Consider the following 20,604-nt stretch of genomic DNA (forward strand, 5'->3'; position numbering starts at 1 on the left):
TTTCTCCCCCCTTCTCCTCCTCCCACTCCACTGTTGCTAACCCTCCATGTGTTCTTCATTTCTATGGTTCTGCTCCTGATCTAGTTGTCCTCTTGGTTTGCTTTTGTTTTAGGTGCAGTTGTTAATAACTGTGAGTTTGCTGTCCTTTCACTGTTAATATTTTTCATCTTCTTTTTCTTATATGTCCCTTTAACATTTCATATAATAAGGGCTTGGTGATGATGAACTCCTTGAACTTGACCTTATCTCAGAAGCACTTTATCTGCCCTTCCATTCTAAATGAAAGTTTTGCTGGATAAAGCAATCTTGGCTGTAGGTCTTTGGATTTCATGACTTGGAATACTTCTTTCCAGCCCCTTCTTGCCTGTAAGGTCTCTTTTGAGAAATCCGCTGACAGTCTGATGGATACTCCTTTGTAGGTGACTGTCCCCTTATCTCTTGCTGCTTCTAGGATTCTTTCCTTCATTTTAATCTTGGCTAATGTAATTATGATGCGCCTTGGTGTGTTCCTTCTTGGGTCCAACTTCTTTGGGACTCTGAGCTTCCTGGATTTCCTGGAAGTCTATTTCCTTTGCCAGACTGGGGAAGTTCTCCTTTATTATTTGTTCAAATACGTTTTCCACTCGTGGCTGTTTCTTTCCCCCTTCTGGTACCCCTATAATCCGGATGTTGGAACGTTTAAAGATGTCCTGGAGGTTCCTACGCCTCTCCTCATTTTTTTTGAATTCTCATTTCTTCATTCCTTTCTGGTCGGATGTTTAGTTCTTCCTTCTGGTCCATTCCATTGATTTGAGTCCCAGTTTCCTTTCCATCGCTATTGGTTTCCTGGACATCTCCCTTCATTTCAGTTAGTTTAGCCTTCTTATGTTCCTTTAATTTGTGACTATAATCAACCAGTTCTGTGAGCATCCTGATAAACAGTGTCTTGAATTGTGCTTCTGAGAGGCTGGCAATTTCTCGGTCATTGAGTTATCGACTCTGGGACTTTGAGTTCTTCTTGCACCATCTTTTGGGCTGTTTGTGCCTGTTATGTAGCAGGATAAGAGCCCTAGGTGTTCACCAGAGCAGGGCAACTAAGTCGCTGGGTTGTGACGCTGTATGTGGGGGCGGGGTCAAAGAGGAGCAATGGCGTCCTGTCTGCCACCTCCCGCTGCCGCCGCCACAGGTGCTGCAGCTGCCACCGTCACCGGGGCCCTCGAGTTTCGTCCCACTGCACACGAGTGTGCCACCGCCGTCAGCCCGTCACCACTGGGTTCGCCCTCTGGGGCCTGGGGCCTGCGCAGTCTGCCTCACTGTGGGCGAAAGTGTCGTTTGTCTTTTTGCACGAAGGCAAAGTGTTTCCCTTTGAGAACTTTTTTCATCTGGGGAACAAAAAGAGTTCCTCTGGGGGAGATCAAGGGTGGGGCATCCGGGTCACACTGATTTGGGTCGAAAACTGCTGGATCCTCAGCAAGGTGTGGGCTGGCATGCTTGTCAATCACCCCTCATGAAAGGGACAGACGTGTTGAGTTTACCAAAAAAACATTTCCAGAAGCCCAACGCAGCCTCTCACAACAACGCCAGCTGGTGCGCAGATACAGGTGGAGCCCCAGAGCGCTCACCCAGTGGGGAAAGCTGGGGCTATAGGGACCTGCCCTCAGGAAGGTGACTCTGTTCTAGGAGAGACCATCCTTGTTCCCTCGTGCACACTGGTTCCAGGGCTTCATGTGACGTGTGCAGGACACCTGATCTGCAGTTGTTTTACATTGTCACATACTGAAATGACATTTTTGATAATACTGAATTAAATGTAGAAATTCCTAAAATGAATACATTTGTTTTACTTATTTACTTATACACCTTAATCTGGCTGTCGGGAGGTTCCGTTCTGTGGCTTGCATTGTACAGCGCTGATTGGAACAGAGCGATCCAGGAGCCGAGATGAGGGTTCCCCAGATGCTGTGAGTCTGGGGCTGGAGCCGCCTGGGAAACTCTTTCCCCAGCCAGCTGGTGTCATGAGCTGCTTCTGCTGGGGGCGGCTTTGGGGGCTTTCCCTGAAGGAGAAGGGCTCGCCGCCTTGGGACTGGGCTGGGGGGCGTTGCTGAAGAGCCTGTCTGCTGGAGTGACACGTGCCTGAGGCGGGGGTGGGGGGGTGGGGGGTCCTTGTCGTTGGGCACTGCTTTGGGGGCCTGGCCTGCTTATTCTGGAGGTGGCCCAGAGTGACAGCCTTGGGCAGGTGGTGACCATGTGGACAACTGCAGGACCTCTCTGAGGGTGGTGGTGACTCGGGCGTGTTACACAGCAGGGGCACCGGAGCCCGCGGTGCATCAGTGTCCTTGTCGTTCTCGTGTGGCCAGGAAGCTGGGGTGAGCGCACCGGCACTTGCAGAGTCAGCTCCCCAGATGGGCAGTGTCTGTCACCTTCCCGACTCTGGTCCCAAGGACAGGACATGTCTTGTCACCAGTGTCCTTGTTTAGAGGGGCGCCCAACACACGGATGGAGGAGCCCGAGCCGGGTTCTAGTGCAGAACCCTAGGTGCTGCCGTGTTGTAAGGAAGGAGTGGTTATTTGGGCTCAAACTGGCCATTTGCCCGACGCAGAAGCTGACAGGCTGCTAAGGTTGTGGCAGACGCAGGTGGTCACGGGAGGACCACAGAGCTGTGTGGGGAGAGCAGCGTGGTCAGAGGAAACCAACTTACGCGCACGAGTGAAAGCCGGGCTGTCTGAAGACGCATATCATTTTGGGAGGGGCAGCTGGGGACGGCTGTGCCCTAGGGGCTGGGCGTGGCTCCCTGACCTGCCTTCCTCCTCATCACACCGTCAGCAGGAGGCGTGCTGCCTGCCACCCGCAGGGCTCTGTGCCCATGGCTCCCAGGTGGGAGGGGAGGCCTCACACAGGTGCCGTCTCCCCTGGAAGAGGCACGTCGGGGTGGGCTGTCTGGGAGCGGCAGGGTGCTGGGCCGCTGCTGCCGAGGAGCCTGTCCTGGGGCTCTGCAGCAGGGCTGGTGTGGGGCCGCATTCGCTCGAAGCAGCAGCTGGCCTGGGCTGCCAGTGCCTTCCCGGTGTGGTGGGGCGGGCCTCCAGGCAGGGCAGTCTCAGGGTTGGATGTGCCAGTGTTGGCTTCCCAGGGCGGCAAGAGCACGTTCGGACTTTCTAAAGCTTGGAGTGGTGCGTGTTTCCATACCGGGTTGAATAACTGCGTGCTCTGGAACGGATAATCTGTGCGGTGACGTGGAAAAGGGGAGCCGGCACAGCCCCGGGCCCGTGTGGGCCCTTCCTCCATCAGTCTGTCTCTGTAGGGTGGGTGGGGGTCTCTGAGCAGTGACTTGTTTTGTATTTTTTGATCCTCAGGGTGGATCTACTGATCTTAGAGAGGAAGTGGGGAGCAAGTGGCGAGAGGAACACACCGGCGTGAGTGGCCTCTGTGCGTGCCACGATCACGGTGGCGCTCTGGCCAGGCCATGCAGCCAGGGCCTGCTCTCCTCTTTGTCCGAAGACAAGCCACGTGCTCTGCCCTTCGTGGAGCGGGACCGCTGTCCTACTCTGCCGGGTGCGAGGCCGGTTCCTGGCCCGTGCACGGGCCCTGCTGGGCCTCCTGTCACTCGAGGGCCTGGCAGCGACGCTGGCAGGGACGTCTGGGTTTCATGTGGACTTCCCAGGTGACACACCAGGGTCGTACAGCTTCGCTTTGACTGTCGGTGACTTCATGAACTGTCTGTGGGGGTCTGGCTCCGATTCGAAAGGTACAAGACACTCGGATGGAAAGGCAGTGAACTGAGGTGGGGGCGCTGCCCTTCCCTGCTGTGGCAGGTGGCGGGGCCCCCCAGAGGGCAGGCGGGTGCCTCCCTCCGAGTACAAGGGCACAAAGCTACTTCTGAGGCTGCCTGATCTCGGCTTGGCCTCAGTGCTTTGGGGATGCCCTGAGAGTAGGGCTGAGCCCCGAGTGGAGGTCACGCGGCGTCTCCCGTAGGTGAGTCGTGTCTCCCGTGTGCATCCTCTGAGGCCAACCCCACTTGAGCGGCTGCAGCTTCTGTTTCAGAATTTGCATCAGAAAGTCAAGAACCTCGGGTGTTGAGGGCAGACCACTGGCACAGGCTGCGTGCCGGTGAGTGCAGTGCATTCACCGGAGTGTGCAAACCACGAGGGAACGGTGGCTGGTGTGCTCGGCCAGGGCCCAGTGAGAGTCGGCAGGTGCAGGCTCCCCCGAGGCCTCGCTGCTGACCGCCGGCTTGTTTCTTCAGCTGCGGACCTTTGCGCCTCCGACCTGCGGGAGGCGGCGTGGTGGCGCCGGCAGATCTTAACCCCGCCCTGGGTGCTGTGGCTTGCTGGGTTGGAGCGTCGTCACCCTCAGCAACCCATCGATGTTACTCTCCCTCTCCCGTGCCCGCCCCCACCAATAAGCATGTTTCCTGGTGAGGATTTTTTAAAAGATTTTATTTATTTATTTATTTATTTTCCCGGAGGGAGAGGGAGAGAAACATCAATGTGTGGTTGCCTCTCACATGCCCCCAGTGGGGGATCCAGCCCACAACCCAGGCTTGTGCCCTGAGCGGGAATCAAACTGGTGAGCCCTTTGGTTCACAGGCCAGCGCTCAGTCCACTGAGCCACACCAGCCAAGGCTAATAGCAATTTTTATTGCTCTTGAAATCTGGATACATGAACGTCCAAGGTCAGCCATTCGTTTGCTCAGACAGACCTGGGAGTCACTGGGGAAGGGCCTCACAGCCGGCTGCTGTGGCAGGTACCCTTGTTGTCACTGAGGACTGTCACCACTCCCCAGAGTGGGTATCTGGGACCCACCCTTGTAAAAAACCAAGGGCTTTATAGCAGATTGAACACGTGCCTATAGTTAGCCAAGCAATACCAAGAGATACTGGTTTTTAAGAAAACCATACTGAGAATGTTCAAATATAGGTAGAAACAGTAGTCTGTAGTCACCCAGCTCCACCATTTACAGAACTCTGCCACTTTGGTTAAATGTCCTTCCTCCTGTCCTCCTCCTAAGTTGGAGTGTCTTGAAGCAAATCCCCGTTTCTCCCCTCACTCGTGAGTAGGAAGCATTTGTAACAGAAGAACAGCGGCTCCTTCCTGTCACCAGCCCGCCCCGCCCGCCCCGATCACGTGCAGCTTCAGGCTTTTCTCCGAAGTGTCGGCTGTGGGCTCCGAGTCAGGACCCTGCGTCTCGCAGCCTCTTCAGTGGGAGGAGGGAGTGCGCACGGCGGCCGGTGAGCCCTGAGGGGCTCTGTGGCCATATGGGCCTTGTACGTGCCCTCGCCTGCCTCCTTCTCTTAGGGTTTTCAAGCAAATTGAAGACCCGTTACTTTACTTCATTATTATTTTTTAATCCTCACTGGAGGGTTTTTTAAAAATTGGTTTCAGAAAGAGAGCAAGGGAATCATCGATGTGAGAGGCATTGAGCAGTTGCCTCCCACACGTGCCTGGACCGGGGATCGAACCCACAGCCTGCTGGTGTGCAGGACGACGCTCCAGCCAGCAAGACTGCGGGCCAGCCACGCACTGACCGTCTGCAGCAGGAGCACCCAGACAGCAGCGGCATCTCTGCTCGCTGCCCCATGTTGCTCCTCGTGTTGTTGGAACTGTGTGTCACGGAAGGGGCTGCCCATTGCACTTTGGATTTGCATCCTGTTAATTTGGGGGATGTACTTGGACTTGGTAATGAAAGAGAAATAGAAAAGCTCATGAGGTTGGTTTCAGTTCCTCAGGCGAACTTGTACCGAAGTGCAGCTGTGAGTCGGGGGGCGGCTGGTGTGGTTGAGGAGGCGCGAAGACTCCTGCCTGTCTGACGCCGGAGGCTCTGTAGGCTGGCTGGGACCTCAGGAGTTTCAGAGGTGACCGCTGCATGCTTGGCGCAGCTGCCAGCCCAAGGGTGTGGCCAGGGTGCGGTGGCCCCAGCTGCCCGCCTGTGGCAGAGGCCACGTTCAAGCCTGCAGCCCCTGTCGGGAGGTGCGCGTCCCAGCCTGACCACGGAAGGGCCAGCGGGTGCCGTCCAGCTGCCTCAGTCTTGGCCCGTGTGGGATGGGGCGCCTCCGACGGGGCAGTGGCACCAGAGTGAGGACGGGTTGGTGACGGTCATGTTCCCTGTAGGTGGCAGGCTGGACCTGGCAGTTACTCTCTGGTACTTTAGCATACTTACAGCGTGTCAATGGGAGTGTGTGTGTCACCCTCGAGGGCCTGGCGTCCCCCCCACCCCCCCAGCAGTGGGACGGCAGGGTCACAGCTCTGCCGACGGCCTGGGGAGGTGTTGGGTGCACTCTGACGTGGACACAGGGGACTTTGCCTGCTACCTTTCTGTTTCTTCAGTTTTGGCACAAAGTGTTTCCCAAGCAGAAGCCCTGACCAGAGCCGGGTGGCTGTGGGTCACAGGGGACAGACAGGCACCTCTCAGCAGGCCTGGTCTTAGTGGATTAGATGGTCGGCATGCTGAGTCAGCTCGGCCACAGCTTAGCAGGGTTTTGACCCAGGAGGGCAGAAGGAGCCCAGGCCACAGGGCCTGGAGGTGGGGCGGCCAGAGGCTTTGAGGGCCCGAGGAGAGTGAGAAGCCACAACGAGTGGATGGACGTAGGTAAGACCGCTAGACGCACCTTCACGGTTCTGCGTGAAGTGCACCGCCGGTGTCGGAAAACCGGGAGAGGACCGGGCCAGCGGTGTTCGGGAAAATGATGTTAGACTTCTTAAATTTCTTAGGAAAAAGTATATTTTCTTTAATTTTTTAAGTATGTTTTACTGGTTTTGCGATTGCAGTTGTCCCATTTTCCCCCCTTGTTTCCCTCTGCCCAGCACCGTGCTCCCACCATCCTCTCCGCCCCCCCGCCCTAGTTCATGTCCATGGGTTGTACATGCAAGTTCTTTGGCTTCTACATTTCCCACACTACTCCCGCCCTCCCCCTGTCTATTTTCTACCTACCGTCCATGCTACTTATTCCCTGTAACTTTTCCCCCATTCTCCCCTCCCCTGTCGCTAACCCTGCATGTGATCTCCGTTTCTGTGGTTCTGTTCCTGTCCTAGTTTGCTTAGTGTGTTTTTGTTTTTTAGGTTCAGTTATTAATAGTTGTGAGTTTGTTGTCATTTTACTGTTCATAGTTTTTGATCTTCATATTGCTTAGATAAGTCCCTTTAACATTTCATATAATAAGGGCTTAGTGAAGATAAACTCCTTTAACTTGACTTTATCTGGGAAGCACTTTATCTGGCCTTCCATTCTAAATGATAGCTTTGCTGGGTAGAGCAATCGTGGATGTAGGTCCTTGCCTTTCATGACTTGGAATACTTCTTTCCAGCCCCTTCTTGCCTGTAAAGTGTCTTTTGAGAAATCAGCTGACAGTCTAACAGGAACTCCTTTGCAGGTAACCATCTCCTTTTGTCTTGCTGCTTTTAAGATTCTCTCCTTCACTTTAATCTTGGTAATGTAATTATGAGGGGCCCAGGTGTGCGCTTCCTTGTAGCTGTAGCTATTACACACTTGTTTGCGTTTCCCGTGTGAGAGCAGCCCCCCAGATTCTCTCCCGTCTTCGTGTTGTTCTCAGTGACCTGTGCTAGTTCGCAGGTGAAAGCGTAGCGTTAACTAGCCTTCGTCCACTAACCACTGTGGAGGAAATGTGAGTGCTTCCTGGTTCCAGGGCTCCAATTAGCTGTTCACTCCTTCAAGGAGGAAGTCGGGAGGCAGAGGCTGCCCACTGTCCCTGTGTCTTACTCCAGAAACAGCCGCTGGTGACGTTTCCTTGTGTCTGTGGACAGAGGGTCACTCCTCCGGGCACGGACGTGCCTTTCTGTGGGCCCAGAAGAGCACTGGTGGACAGCTGGTGCCTGCGGGACAGGACCCAGCACCTCAGCCGGGTGGGGTCGCCCGGGCCCCACACTGGTGCAGCTGCTCCGTCCCTCTGTGCTTCCCCGGGGCCGGGGCCGTCCTGTGTGTGCACACGGCCAGGGCCCTGGGCTGGGCCCCTCCTCAGGCACCTTTGAAGTGGAGAAGGGAGACTGCGACCTAAAATCTTCTAAATGTCTGACATAGGTCTCTCCCCAGACTGTGTAAATTCAGTGGGACTTTCAAGACTCTCGTCTTTCTTGCGAGTGGAGATGGGAATGATGCTTGTCTTACCGTCGGCAAACACGGGTTCTGAAGCCTGTGACCAAGACTTGCCTGTGGGTGCTGACCACGAGGGGCTGCCGCCAGGAGGCTGGGCTGGCTGTCGGGGCTGCGCGGCGCCAGCAGGGGAGTGCGTCTCGGCTCGCTGCTGCCGCTGCTGTCGTCATCCCAAGAGGCCGGCACATACGGGGGCCCCTCCGCGTGGAGGTGCGCAGGTGACTGTCCTGTGCACCGCCTTCTGCGACATGGAAGAAAGCCTATCCCGCGAGAGGAGACCTTCCAGTTCAGTGTCTCAGGGGCCACCCCACCTGGTGTTCGAGGGTGGGTCTCTCCCTGAGGACCCCAGCGCCGCAGAGAGCACTCCTCCCGCCCACACCCCCAGGAGGCTCTTGTGTTCAGGCCTCAACCTGAAAACCGCCGTAGCGTTCTGGCATGCGAAGGAGGACCGGAAGTCGTGTGTGTGGCTGAAACGGGGAGTTGAAGTCCTTGTGCCTCCCAACGAGACCTGGGCGGGCATCTTCCTTCCTGGTGACTGCGAGGGGGCTCTGGGAGGGGGCTCTTCATAGGTGGGGAGGGCGTGCCCCCCAGACGGCTGCACGGTGGACCTGCCCTACGTCGCCTCCTGCATGCAGCCCCGGCCTGTCGGGGCTGCTGTGTTGGTGTTTTGCTTGCTGGGATCCCAGAGGCTGCAGGACGCCTCCCCGAGCCCTGCAGAGCCACTGTGTGGGACAGCCATGGAGGCCAGCCTGCCAGGCAGTCACTGTCCCCCCTTCCCGGCCTGGGTCACCATGGGAAACACTGTCCGAATGTCAGCCTCAGCTGCTGGGGTTCTCTGCTGAGACCCAGAGCCTGAGAAATGCCTAGAACCAGTTGCCCTTCTCCAGGCCACCGCCGTCTTGGCGTAGTCTGTTGGGCACCGTCACTGCTCAGCACTTAGAAGTGATAAAACCCGTGCTGGAGGAGCCCCGCTGGGGGCGTTCCGTGCGTATCTGGTTTGCGCAGAAACCGCTGCCGCTCTCCAGGTGTCAGCGTCCCCCTCACCTGCTTCTGTCCTGCCTCAGCCGTGTGTCAGCCGTGCTCGTGTCTCTGTTTCAGACCTGACTCTTGGAGGCGACTGGAGCACCTGAGGCCAGAAGATGAGTGAGCTGGACCAGCTACGGCAGGAGGCCGAGCAGCTGAAAAACCAAATTAGGGTATGTACTGCGTGTGTTCGCTTCTGCTGGCATTTGCATTTTGGGTCAGATGGGACCAGATTTGGGAAACCCTACCTACAGGACGGCGGTGCGGTGTTGGGGACTGAGACCGAGTCTTGCCGGGCCCGGGACTGGCTGGCAGCAGGCCCCATCTGGCCCGCCCAGTGCTCTCAGGGTTTGTCCAGTGTCTTGCTGTTTGAGTATGTGACAGCGTTGCCATATAATTTATAAAACATCTTTCTTTACATTCTTCTTTTAAATTTATCGATGAGAGAGAAAGAGGAACGTCAGCTTGTTCCACTTACCTATGCACTCATCGGTCAGTTCTTGCACGTACCCCAACCTGCACCCCAACCCTGAAACGTGGGCAGGTCAGGGCGAGGCGCTGACCCATCGAGCCGCCCGCCCAGAGCGTGCGCGGCGTCAACCTCCGAGTCAGCCTCGTGACGCCCTGCAGGTCGCTGCAGTGGGCTGTCTGCCTCTGTCCTCTGGGACCGTTGCACAGGAACCTTGTTTGGAAATAAGAGTATTAGCAACAACAACAGAAGGTGTGTTAGGAGTGCCTGCTTAGTTTTTGATTTTGAAAAGGGGTGTTCCGTATGGAAGTTTCTGAGTGGACGGCTGGCGCAGGCTGCTGGAGCGGATATGTCACTGGAGGTGAAACGCCCAGGTGGGAGCCTGGGAGCTGCCCCGGCTTGGCACGCAGCTGGCTTGGCACGCTGCTCTGTCGCTGACCTGTGAGGTTGGACCTGTGAGGTTGCGCTGCAGCGCCCGGGCTCGCTCTTCTTTCTGATTGGTTGGTTTGAGGCGGGGAGGGGCAGAGAAAGACAGACAGACATTGATTTGTTGTTCTACTTAGTCACGCCCTCCTGGGTTGATTCTCCCACTTGCCCCAGGACGCACTGTGCAGCCTTGGAGCTCAGGGACAACGCTCCGACCCCTAAGCTGCCTGGCCCGGGGACCCAGGAGGTTCTCAGGAGGAGGAGCAGTGGGTTTAGAAGGAGTTAGTTCTGTTGTCCTTCAGTTTTGTAAGGCAGCACCTTACAAAAAGATTTATTTATTTATTTTTAGTGAGGGGGGAGGGAAGGAGAAAGCGAGGGAGGGAAACATCCGTGTGTGGTTGCGTCTCACACGTGCCAGAACCCACCGCGCAGGCATGTGGCCCGAGCAGGAATGGAACGTCGGGCCTCTTCGCTTTTGGGGACGAGGCCCCAGCTGCTGAGCCACCCTGGTCGGGCCTGTAAGGTAGTGCTTTTGGGAGTAGTTTCCAGGGAAACATGTACTGCAGGCAGGCATCTCTGTTCTCGGACTATTGGTGGGAGGTGTAAGGGGGGCTTTCCAGAGGAGCCCCCCCCCCAACACGCACAGACTGGCTCTGTCCGTGTGGCGTGGTGAGGGCTGCCTCCTCCCGGCCGCTGTGTCTCCTTTCTAGGCCGGGCCCCTCGTACCACCACGGCCACCGCGGCCTCGCACGGGCTCGGCTCCTTCCTCGGGTCAGTGTAATGGTGGTGGCTCATGCTGCTTTTCACTTTTACTCTTAATATTTTATTGTTTGTGCCCCCTTTGCCCCCTGCACTCAGCCCCCATTATTTTCTTTTGTTTTCTTATTTTCTTTAAAGATTTTATTTATTTATTTAGGGAGAGGGGAGAGCAACATCAGTGTGTGGTTGCCTCTCACATGGCCCGCACTGGGGACCTGGCCCGCAACCCAGGCATGCGCCCCGACTGGGAATCCAACCAGTGACCCTTTGGTTCACAGCCCGAGCTTAATCCACTGAGCCACACCAGCCAGGGCCATTATTTTCTCTTAAGTGACCGGTTACATTGGAAAGCCTGGTGGTAGCTGGTGGGAAGAGCTGTCGGCATTATTTCAGACGCTCTTTCATGCACTTGAGAACAGGTAATGGGACTGAGGTTGGCACAGGGGAAACAGAAAATGTCCTTTTGCTGGAAGAGTTTCAGATCTTACCATCGGAAAGGTCTGCCGCGGCTCAGTAGAAACCAGGGCACCTGACTGGGGCAGCCCCGTGGACTGCGGGCCGGTCTGCCAACGAAGGGTCGCTGGTTCAGCGCCCAGCAGGGCACAGGCCTGGGTTGTGGGCCAGCGGGAAAAGGAACAGGGGCGTTAACAAGCTGTGTCTAAGTCAGCACACCCAAACCGTTTCACAGGTAGTGAACCGTCTTCTACACGCGCCCCCCTTTTATAGGAAGTGCACTTGGTGTGTCCTACGCTGGAGGGCACGGCCCCATTTGCATGTGCCATGGCTCCCGGCTCCCGGCAGGGTCGGCGGGGCTGCAGGCCTGCACCCTCCCCCGGGGCTCTGTCTCTGAAGGTGGAGCCAGCCTGTGTCTGCTTAGTGCAGGGACAGCAGAGGCTGGGGCATCCCATGCACCATGGAAGGCAGGGGGCAGGCACACCTCTTCCTTCCGGTTGCCCAAGGGGCCAGGCTTCGAAATGAACGAGGGCATAATGGACAGGACATGGCGGCCGGGCGTGGGGGCTGCTCTTGTCCTTGGTGGTGGGTGTTCTGAAGCTGAGAGACCCTGGAGGATTGTCTCACTGGCTTCCGACTGTGTGTGAGGAAGCAGGCCAGGGACGATGATGAGAAACGCCACTCGATGCCCAGATGCCTTTTAGGGAACAGCTGGGCCCCCGGTGCCTGCGAGCAGCACCTCCCGTGGGGTTGGGGCTGGCAGGTTAAGGGCTCAGACGCGGTCCCCAATTTGAGGGCCACAAGAGGGAACTGTCACCCGTAATGACACCTCATAGCAAACTGCGCAGCGTCTGCACTGGGTACGGTGTACGGTGGGCGTCTCTGCTCCAACTCGTTCGGCCGGGAGCGAGACGAAGAGATGCTGGGTCTGGCCCTCACAGGACGTGTGCCTGCGCCCCTCCCACCAGCTGGCAGCCGGCGTGGGAGCTGCCTGGGCTGAGTCTGCGCACCCTGTTCCTGCTGAGGGCGGCTGGGGGGGGGGCCCTGCTTTAATTTGGGGGCACTAGTCAGGGTGAAGTTAAGCATGCTTAAGTCCCATGCTTCATTGTTTCCATTTAAAGAGTTCTTTTTATTAATTTTTTAAACTAAAAGCCACAGGCAGCATTCGCAAGAGAGGGGTGCGGACACCAATCTCAAGCTCCGTATCTGAAGGGCAGAACTCAATGCAGAAAGGCCCGAGGCTCCGGGCTCCGCCGCCTGTTCTCACTCCCAGGCCTAGGTGGCCGCAGCGCCTGTGGTTCATTGTGTGGCTAGTCAGGCAGCATTCGCTGAGCAGAAAGCTGGCACCCTGGTCTCTGGAACATTTACGATAGTAGTCTCTCGCGTCTGTTTCCATGTTCTCGGTTGGTGAGCGTTCCCTCCAGCTTCCTGGAATAAAAGCCATCAGCAGGGAGGCGTGTGCCCTTGAGGAGGGTGTCCTGGGGCCCCGCCCCGCACAGGGGAAGGGGAAGCAGCCTGTGAGGTGACTTCCTAACAGAGACACTCTTCTCACGGGACATGGTTGTCCTTTTCCTGGGAAGTCACATTTCAGCTCCTGTAAAACCGCTGTCTCACTTTCCTTCCTGACACGTGGCTGTTTGTGAAATGTACACTGACTGGAGATGGCAGCATTCAACTTCCTAGTAACTTTGATCCCTTAAGGACAGTAAAGCATTTAATTAGCTTTGGTGCGTCCTGTTGTAGTTCTTCCCTGTGTCACCCAGGCATTTCCCAGACGAGAACTCAGGTAACAGGTAACACAGGTAATACCAGCTAGCGACGCCAGGCCCTTTGCCCTTTTCCGTGGGTTGAGCACCCGTGGGGTTTGACATGAAGATGGTTCTTGGCTGACCCAGCCCAGAAGAGCACCTGGGCCACTAGTCAGACGGGAGGTGGGTGTGCGGGTCTGGACAGGTGCAGGCAGCTCCCAGTTCTGGGATTCTCTGGCGACACCCAGCCTCCAGGGTGTTCCCCAGGACGGCTGCGGCCTGGAGCATGCTGGGCCCCTAATCCACGTGGTGCATGTGGGTGGGCACGGGCCGAAGTTTGTACGGACAGTCCCTACCTGGGCCTGCACGGTGCGGGGCAGGGCAGGGGTGCCCTCCGTTGCCCGCCCTGTGCTCTGGCTCTGACAGCGTGCGGAGGCCCTCAGGGACTGTGGGGTGAGGGCGTGGAACTGGATGTGCCTGAGGCTTGACTGAGCTGCTCTCTGTCGCTTTCTTCTCAGGACGCCCGGAAAGCCTGTGCGGATGCGACGCTCTCCCAGGTGAGCACGAGGCCGGCCAGCACCTGCCTGGCAGGAGATGCCACCCCTCCTCCGGGACGCCCGCTGCTCCCATGCAGCTGTTCCACGTGTCTGCCCCACACTTCTTGATCTCGGGCAGGTCCGGGTGGGCACGTGTGGGTCTGTGCCGCAGCAGTGCTGTGCGGAGTAGGCAGTAGTAGCTAGTAACCCGGGAGGTGGGAGCAGCCTGTTGGTGGGCAGGAGAGGAGACAGGAGAGCGAAGAGGGAGGGTCCACCTGGCCAGCACAGTGCCATGGCAGGGGCTGAGGTGCAGAGACCCACGCTCCTGCGGACACCGCAGCCGGAAGGCAGGTGACCCGCAAATGGGAGGTCCCTGTGGCCAGGCAGGGCTGGCACAGTGGTGGGAGCAGCAGAAATGAGACCGCGTGGAGACGATCCCGCCACAGGAGGGTGACCTGCAGGGACATCTCTTTTCCAGATCACAAACAATGTCGACCCCGTGGGGAGGATCCAGATGCGCACCAGGAGGACCCTGCGGGGGCACTTGGCCAAAATCTACGCCATGCACTGGGGCACGGACTCCAGGTGTGTGCCTGTGCAGGGTCATGTCCGAGGCAGTCAAGGGTTCTGGCTTCACGGGGGCCCTCTCCGAGTGTGCTCGCTGTGGCCTGTAAAGCAGGGTAAGGGCCTTGGTCGGATGTCTGGGCAGGCCAGCTGTGGGCCATGGGTGCACACTCCCTGTCTGTATCTCTGTTGGCCTCAGCCCCTTTCTGCACGACCCTCGTCAGTCCCTGTCAGCTCTGCCCTCCCCTCCCCTGTTCCCCCAGTGCACAGCCCAGTGCCTGCGGGGCCGTGGGCAAGGTCCCAAGCCCTCGGAGTCGGGCTCCTCGGGGCTCCTCAGCTGGGGCTTGTGGCTTCAGAGCCCGGTGCAGGTTTGGGAGGGACAAATGGGTTGAGCACCAGAACAGCGGCGTGGGCACAGGGTGTGCCACTGGCTTTCTCCCGGGGGCTGTGTCCAGCGCGGGAATGTGCGTCTCAATAGCTGCCCAGCCCCTGGCCCACCTGTCATCATTGTCGGGGGGAACCCCATCGTGCACTCACTGTCCCTCTCCTGAACCCGCCCCTTGTTCAGCTGCCGTCCTCTGGCCTCGTCTGGTGGCTCGTCTCCAACTCCCTCTTTGTCCTCTTCATGTTCGCCGTCCCCCTGCCGCGGCGCCAGTGCCCGTCCGCTCGGCTTTCTCCTTCCTGTCCAGGCTGTGGTCCCCCCAGACCACAAAACAAAGTGCTGGGCGCCCCTGTGACGAGGACACGTTCCCCAGACACCCAGCTGACTCTTCGCATGCCTGCGTTCCGTGGCGCTGTCTGTGCAGCTTGGGCTTCTCTCTGTGGGTGAGACTGTCTGCTCTTCCGAGTGTGAGCAGCTCAAGGACACGCAGCTGTCTCTGGCGGCTGCACTAGCTCGGGCTGCGACCAGGAAGAGCATAGAAGGAGAACGCCCTCGTCCGCTGCCCCGCCATGGAAGTTCTGTATCTTGCTGTGTTTAATGCACACTTTCGTGCTGAAGCTTTTGAGGGCATCTGACATGGTCCTGTGTGTGGTGTGCACGGTGAAGTGCTTTCTGCATGGGGGCACAGAAAGCGACAACCAAACAGTCCACAACAGCCCAGCCGTCCCTCCACCTGAGGGAGTGTTGGTGCCCTGGCTGGGTGTCTTTGGAGCCGGCCTCAGCCCCTTGGAGAGCTGGGTAGGCTTCTCCAACAAGGCCATGTGTCATCGAGCCCCGCAGGGTGACTGGGGGCTGCAGGCCAGGCGCAGGCAGCTGTGTTGCTGGCAGGAAGGTGGATGTGTGGCCAGAGCAGGGGCGTGAGCGAGGGCTCAGGTGAGGTGGGGCGGGTGGGGCCGGCCAGCTGGGCTCCCGACCTTTTTGCGAGAGGCCTCACCCCCGCCTGCTGGCTCAGGCTCGCGGTGCTGTGACAGCCGGGAGCAGGGGAGAGTGGGGGCCGCGTGGCACCCCCAGTTCAGGCGCATCCGGAGCAGGGCCTATGGAGCTTCGGGCGTCCGTGTTCCTCGTGCTGTCTGCACCTCCCGCCTGCATGGGGCCTGCTGCAGGAGACCCCCGACGCGGACAGGGCAGTGTGAGCTCAGTCCGTCCCGTCCACGGCTTCGCTGGCAGACTCGCATGCCAGTGGCCATGTGGCCTTCACAGCCACAGAGAGGCCTCTGGGAAGGGCTCGCGCGTGTTGGTGTGTTGGTGGGCCTCTCCCTGCAGTGAGGGCCTACTCTCCAGTGTAAAGGGGTTGGTTCCACTTCAGTTCTGCTTCTTACAGCTCTGGGGTTTCTCGGGGGGCCCGACCACTGCAACAGCCTTACTCCCCTCTCTCAAGTCTGCTGCGGTCTCGTTGTGGTTGGGAGGGGGACCCCACTCGCCCTCCGAGGCTCCGGAGCCGCCGTCTTCTGAGTCAGGAAGCGCCTGCAGTCCTGGGAGGTGGCCCCCCATCCCTGGCCTCTGGTCTGTGCCCTTTCTTCCTGGCCCCTGGGCCTCTCTGCACTGCAGTGGGCGGTGCCTCCGGAGCCCATCCCCGAGGATTACCAGGCACGAATCTCTTCTCATCTCTGGAGGATCAGTGGGCATTAGTGTCCTTGTGACCCCTGCACGTCAGCAGGTTCTAAGCTCTCTGGGTGGGGGTGGGGCTGCCCGGAGGCGACCTTGATGGAGGGCAAGTCTAGGCCAGAGAGGCAGGCAGCAGAGGGGGCTCTACTCCATTTCCCAGAGTCCTCAGGTGCTGATGGGTCTGGCACTGAATGGAGACGATGCGGGGGATTTGCTTAAAAAAGGAAGTGGGTCTGAAAGTAAATGCACTTGGGCCAGCTCTGCAGTGAGTTTGGCGACACACAGCTTTAAGTGTCTACTGTTTGCAGAGCCCACTGCTGACCCCCCCGGTCAGGGAGGACTGTGCTGGGTGCGTCAGGTGTGTGTCTTGGTGGGAACCGTCCAGATTGTCGGACTGGCTTGAGTTTCACCTCCAGGTTTTGATCAGTTCAAGAAGCCAAGTATGCTTGTGGCTAACATGGCTAAAACCTGCATATTTTGATAAAAGCTTTAAAATCGAAACTCTGTTCATCGCACTGATGCATGTCTGTGCAGGACGGCGTGTGTGGTGTGTGCCTGCTGCTGTCCGTACTCAGCCCTCCTGTGGCCACGGGCGCCTCGCTGACTCTGGCATGGAAGTCCTTCCGTGCCGCCCCGTGGTCGTGCGGCAAAGCCTGGCAGAGCACCTCTCCCCCACATAGACCCACACTCAGCGCACACGCGGGAGTGGCACAGTGGGAAGCGCTCGCTGACTGTCGCTCGTTTCTCCCATGGACCCGGCATGGCCGCTGTGGTTGACCACCACCCGCCAGTGGGCGGGTGGGACGGCCTCCTCCGCATCTGAGGAGGGCCAGCACAGTCTCTGTGCGCAGAAGTACCCCCTGTGCTCGGAACCTCGGGGCCTGTCACGTGCTCACGCCCAGGTGCCATGTGTCGCAGCAGAACAGGAAATTTGTACCAGTGTTCTGCCTGAGCCACACACGGGTGCGCCTTGGCGGCCGGGTCTGCCCGAGACGCTGAACTCACCTGAGTCTCAGCCGCTCTCTGTGGAAATGTCCTCAGTACTTTCAAAGTTGACCTAGTAACGAGAACTGTTTTTTTTTTAAGATTTTATTTATTTATTTATCTAATTTAGAGGGGAAGGAGAAGGAGAGAAACATCAATGTATGGTTGCCTTTTGTGGGTCCCCTGCTGGGAGTTGGCCTGCAGGGAACAGGCCCGCGCTCAATCCACTGAGCTACACCAGCCAGGGCGAGAACTTTCTCTTTTGCTCATAAGCACGGGTGCCTGGTCTCCAGCAGACTCAGCGTGGAGGCCCCGGGTCCTGCCGCCTGGGGCTGCCAAGCTGCTGTGGCTCTGACGGGCCGACTTGTCTTCCCACAGGCTCCTTGTGAGCGCCTCCCAGGACGGGAAGCTCATCATCTGGGACAGCTACACCACCAACAAGGTAGGGGCTGCGGGGGCTCGGAGCCAGGGCGGGCGGGGCCGCGGCCCCGGAGGCTGCCGTGTTTGTTGGCGAGTCACAGGCAGGGGCCGGCGGTTTCTCCTCCCTGTGTCTGGGAGGCCTCATGTTTTGTGTAAAAATGTAGGGGCGTGGCGTTTCATTTACTTCAGAGTTTTTATGAGACCTAATCCGCATGGCATTCCACCTTGAAGTGTGGATAGACTTTTGAGACACGTGATCCAAGGCTGTGTCCTGCAGAACGGGCAGCACGCTTGTCGGCCCGGCACCACTGGAAGACCCGAGTCAGCCTTGCTTCCCCAGCGAGCCCTCGGTGTGCGTGGAGGGCCGCCCTGGCCACAGCCTGCGGGGGCACGGGGAGGCGCACGGGGGGTCGAGTGCAAGACCGTCCGGGTGGGTCACTGCAGGAAAACATTTTGGCTCGTCGGCGATTTTATAGCCGTTTGGACAGGCTGACCACTTGCTTTCCTCTTTCATTTTTTTAAGACTAAGGGAACTTCTCGCCAGCAGATGAACCTTAACAGTCGAGGGTGAAGGCGCATGGTCTCCTCTCACTCGGTGCGCGCTCTGACCCCGGAGCTGCACTGTCCCTGCGGTGCCGGTCTGCCCGCTGGAGACACCAAGAATAAAGCCGTGGGCACGGGCCTCCTGCGGCCCAGTGCCAGTCAGGTCGCTGCTGCATCTGCCTGGCCGCCACACCAGTGGTCTGAGCCTGCGTGCTTGCCTCTCCGTGTCTAGGTCCATGCCATCCCACTGCGCTCCTCGTGGGTCATGACCTGTGCGTACGCCCCCTCTGGGAACTACGTGGCCTGCGGTGGCCTGGACAACATCTGCTCCATCTACAACCTGAAAACCCGTGAGGGGAATGTGCGCGTGAGCCGCGAGCTGGCCGGACACACAGGTACGCACCCCCTCTTCTCAGCTGACGTGGTGAGATCGGCTGCAGCCGTGGTGGAGAAATTCTGGAAAGGAAACCAGGGACAGGTCCTAATCAGCATTTAGCAGCAAGAAATGGGGGGTGGGGCACACGACAGGAGGCTCTGTGGCTTCCCCTGCTGGGGCCCTCGAGCCCTGACAGTGACCTCCAGGGCCCCCGCTCCCCTGTCAGCACGGTGTCCTTGGAGCTGGCCCCACACTGGTCTCCACCCTGTGTGTGCCGCTCAGGGCCTTGCCCGGTCACAGGGCTCGACGCGGCTCCGTCACTTTGCCGCCTGCCCTCCTGTCCTGCCTTCTTGTGCCCTTTGAGAATTTGTTTACTGGGGAGGGAGAGAAACACCCATCCGCCGACCCCGCTCGTGCCCCTCCCGGGAAGCCAACAAGCAGCCCTCGGCTCTGCGGGACGGCGCCCACCCACCGAGCCCCACTGTGCAGGGCCTGTCCCGCCCTTTTCCGGGGAGACTTGGTGTTCAGAATCCCATTTTGCTTTTTTGTATTTTTTCTGGTTACCTGTTGGTATTGTTCTCTAGTGGTTTATCGAGGGGTCGCAGCACGCGTCACACACAGGCCCTGCGCAGCCCGGAGGCCCCTTTCTGCCCTTCACGCGGCTTCGGCGCGCGTCAGTGTTACACATGCATTAAGCCCCTACACACACAGTTGCACTCTCGTCCTTCGAACTGTCCCCTGTGGGCCCCAGGCTCCCGGGCCCTCCGCGCCCTGCCCGTTGCATGCTCTAAGCAGCAGGTCCTGGGTTCCTGCTGGTTCCTCACTGATGGTTCATCGTGAGCACCTTCGTCAGGCCTGGCGCCTGCCTGCTCACGGGGCCACCGCGAGATCCCACCTGCAAGGCTTAGGATTTTTTAAACACATCTTCGAAACAAAACGTAAAACTTGAGGGAATATTTTAGAAATTTTATTTCCTTCACACATCTTGAAGTTTTACGTCTTGAGAGGTGAAAGCTTTTTAATGTTTGGTCTCTTAAGAGTGTTTCTGACTTTCTTCAGATACAGTACATCGTTGTCAGCTTCAGACTGGCACAGGTTAACATTCGACACACATGGAACAGTCTCGCTTTACTCGGGCTGAGTGTGGACAGTCAGCGCGCTCAGCCGGTCCCCCCGCCCAGCGCGTGTGCCTGGCGGTCACCACGTGTCACCATGTTCTCTGAGGCCTGAGCAGGGGTCTGCGGCTTTGTGGGCTTTGTGGGGCTGTGGTCAGGAGAGGGCCTGGCGCAGGTCCAGAGACTCAGCTGCGCAGAAAAGCCGTCTGAGCTCCGGCTCCGCGGCCTCCATCCAGGGGTCCGAGGGGACGTGGGCGTCAAGAACGAGGTTCTTGGTGATTAGCTGGGATTGCCGTTGTCCCCGTGGCACACGAGGGCCCCTGGGGGACACGCAGCGGCTCTTGCTCTCCAGTCAGCTCCTTGGGCGGCGGGAGGTCCAGCAGCACAGCTGTGCTCACCTCGGGGTCGGCGCAGGTGAGCCGGTTCTGGGGTGAGGCGAACCGAGGGTCTCAGCTTCGTGTGTAGAGAGCTCGTGCACCTGGGAGGAAGGAGGGGGCGGGGGCGGTGAGACGGGCAGCCTGCTCGGCGGGCGGGTGCATCTGTCTTGGCTGCTCTTTGAGTCCGTCAGGCGGATGCGGGTGTCCCCGGGAGTGGCCAGGGGAGCACATCCACGGTGACGGAGGTGGGGCGTTACCGTCAGGGTCACTGTTACTAACATGCGGCACTTGAAGTCAGACGGCCCGAGGGCTGTTGGCGGAGAACAGCCACCCACAGGCATGTGGTGGTGCTCGAGGGGCGACCTACTCCTGGCGACACGGCTGTGACAAGGGCGCAGGCCGTCCCCGAGGACTGTTCTCCACAGACAGTTTGGGGCAGAGCCCTGTGGGTCAGTGAGGGCACCCACGGCGCCGCCCTTCCAAGCCAGGTGGTCGGGGGTGCAGCAGCTCCCACCAGCCCCACGTCCCCACGGACCTACTGGGCTGTCTCCAGCCTCCCGTGTAGGATAGTGGGTTCATGTAGCGAGAGACCCTGTATCATTTATTTTAAGTGTTTCACTTTATTTCTTTCTTATTTTCAATTTATTTTTAGAGAGAGGGAAAAGGAGGGTCAAGGAGAGGGA

At 58.4% G+C, this 20,604-nt stretch overlaps 1 protein-coding gene across 7 annotated transcripts in view; it reads left to right on the forward strand.

Annotated features, from left to right (window-relative positions):
* Window positions 1-20,604, forward strand: part of GNB1 (G protein subunit beta 1) — a 53,840-nt gene that overhangs the window by 25,109 nt on the left and 8,127 nt on the right. For 3 of the 7 annotated variants that reach the window (XM_037062173.1, XM_037062178.1, XM_037062171.1), the window contains exons 3-7: window positions 9,180-9,277; window positions 13,478-13,516; window positions 13,974-14,080; window positions 17,469-17,532; window positions 18,286-18,448. In XM_037062173.1, the coding sequence (XP_036918068.1) occupies window positions 9,221-9,277; window positions 13,478-13,516; window positions 13,974-14,080; window positions 17,469-17,532; window positions 18,286-18,448 (430 nt within the window). In that variant the 5' untranslated portion in view covers window positions 9,180-9,220. The other 4 variants (XM_037062174.1, XM_037062176.1, XM_037062177.1 and 1 more) reach the window with 4 other exon arrangements.

The sequence above is a fragment of the Sturnira hondurensis genome, unplaced genomic scaffold (assembly GCF_014824575.4).
Source record: "Sturnira hondurensis isolate 20B ecotype Veracruz unplaced genomic scaffold, ASM1482457v3 Scaffold0013931, whole genome shotgun sequence".
NCBI classification, from domain to species: domain Eukaryota; kingdom Metazoa; phylum Chordata; class Mammalia; order Chiroptera; family Phyllostomidae; genus Sturnira; species Sturnira hondurensis.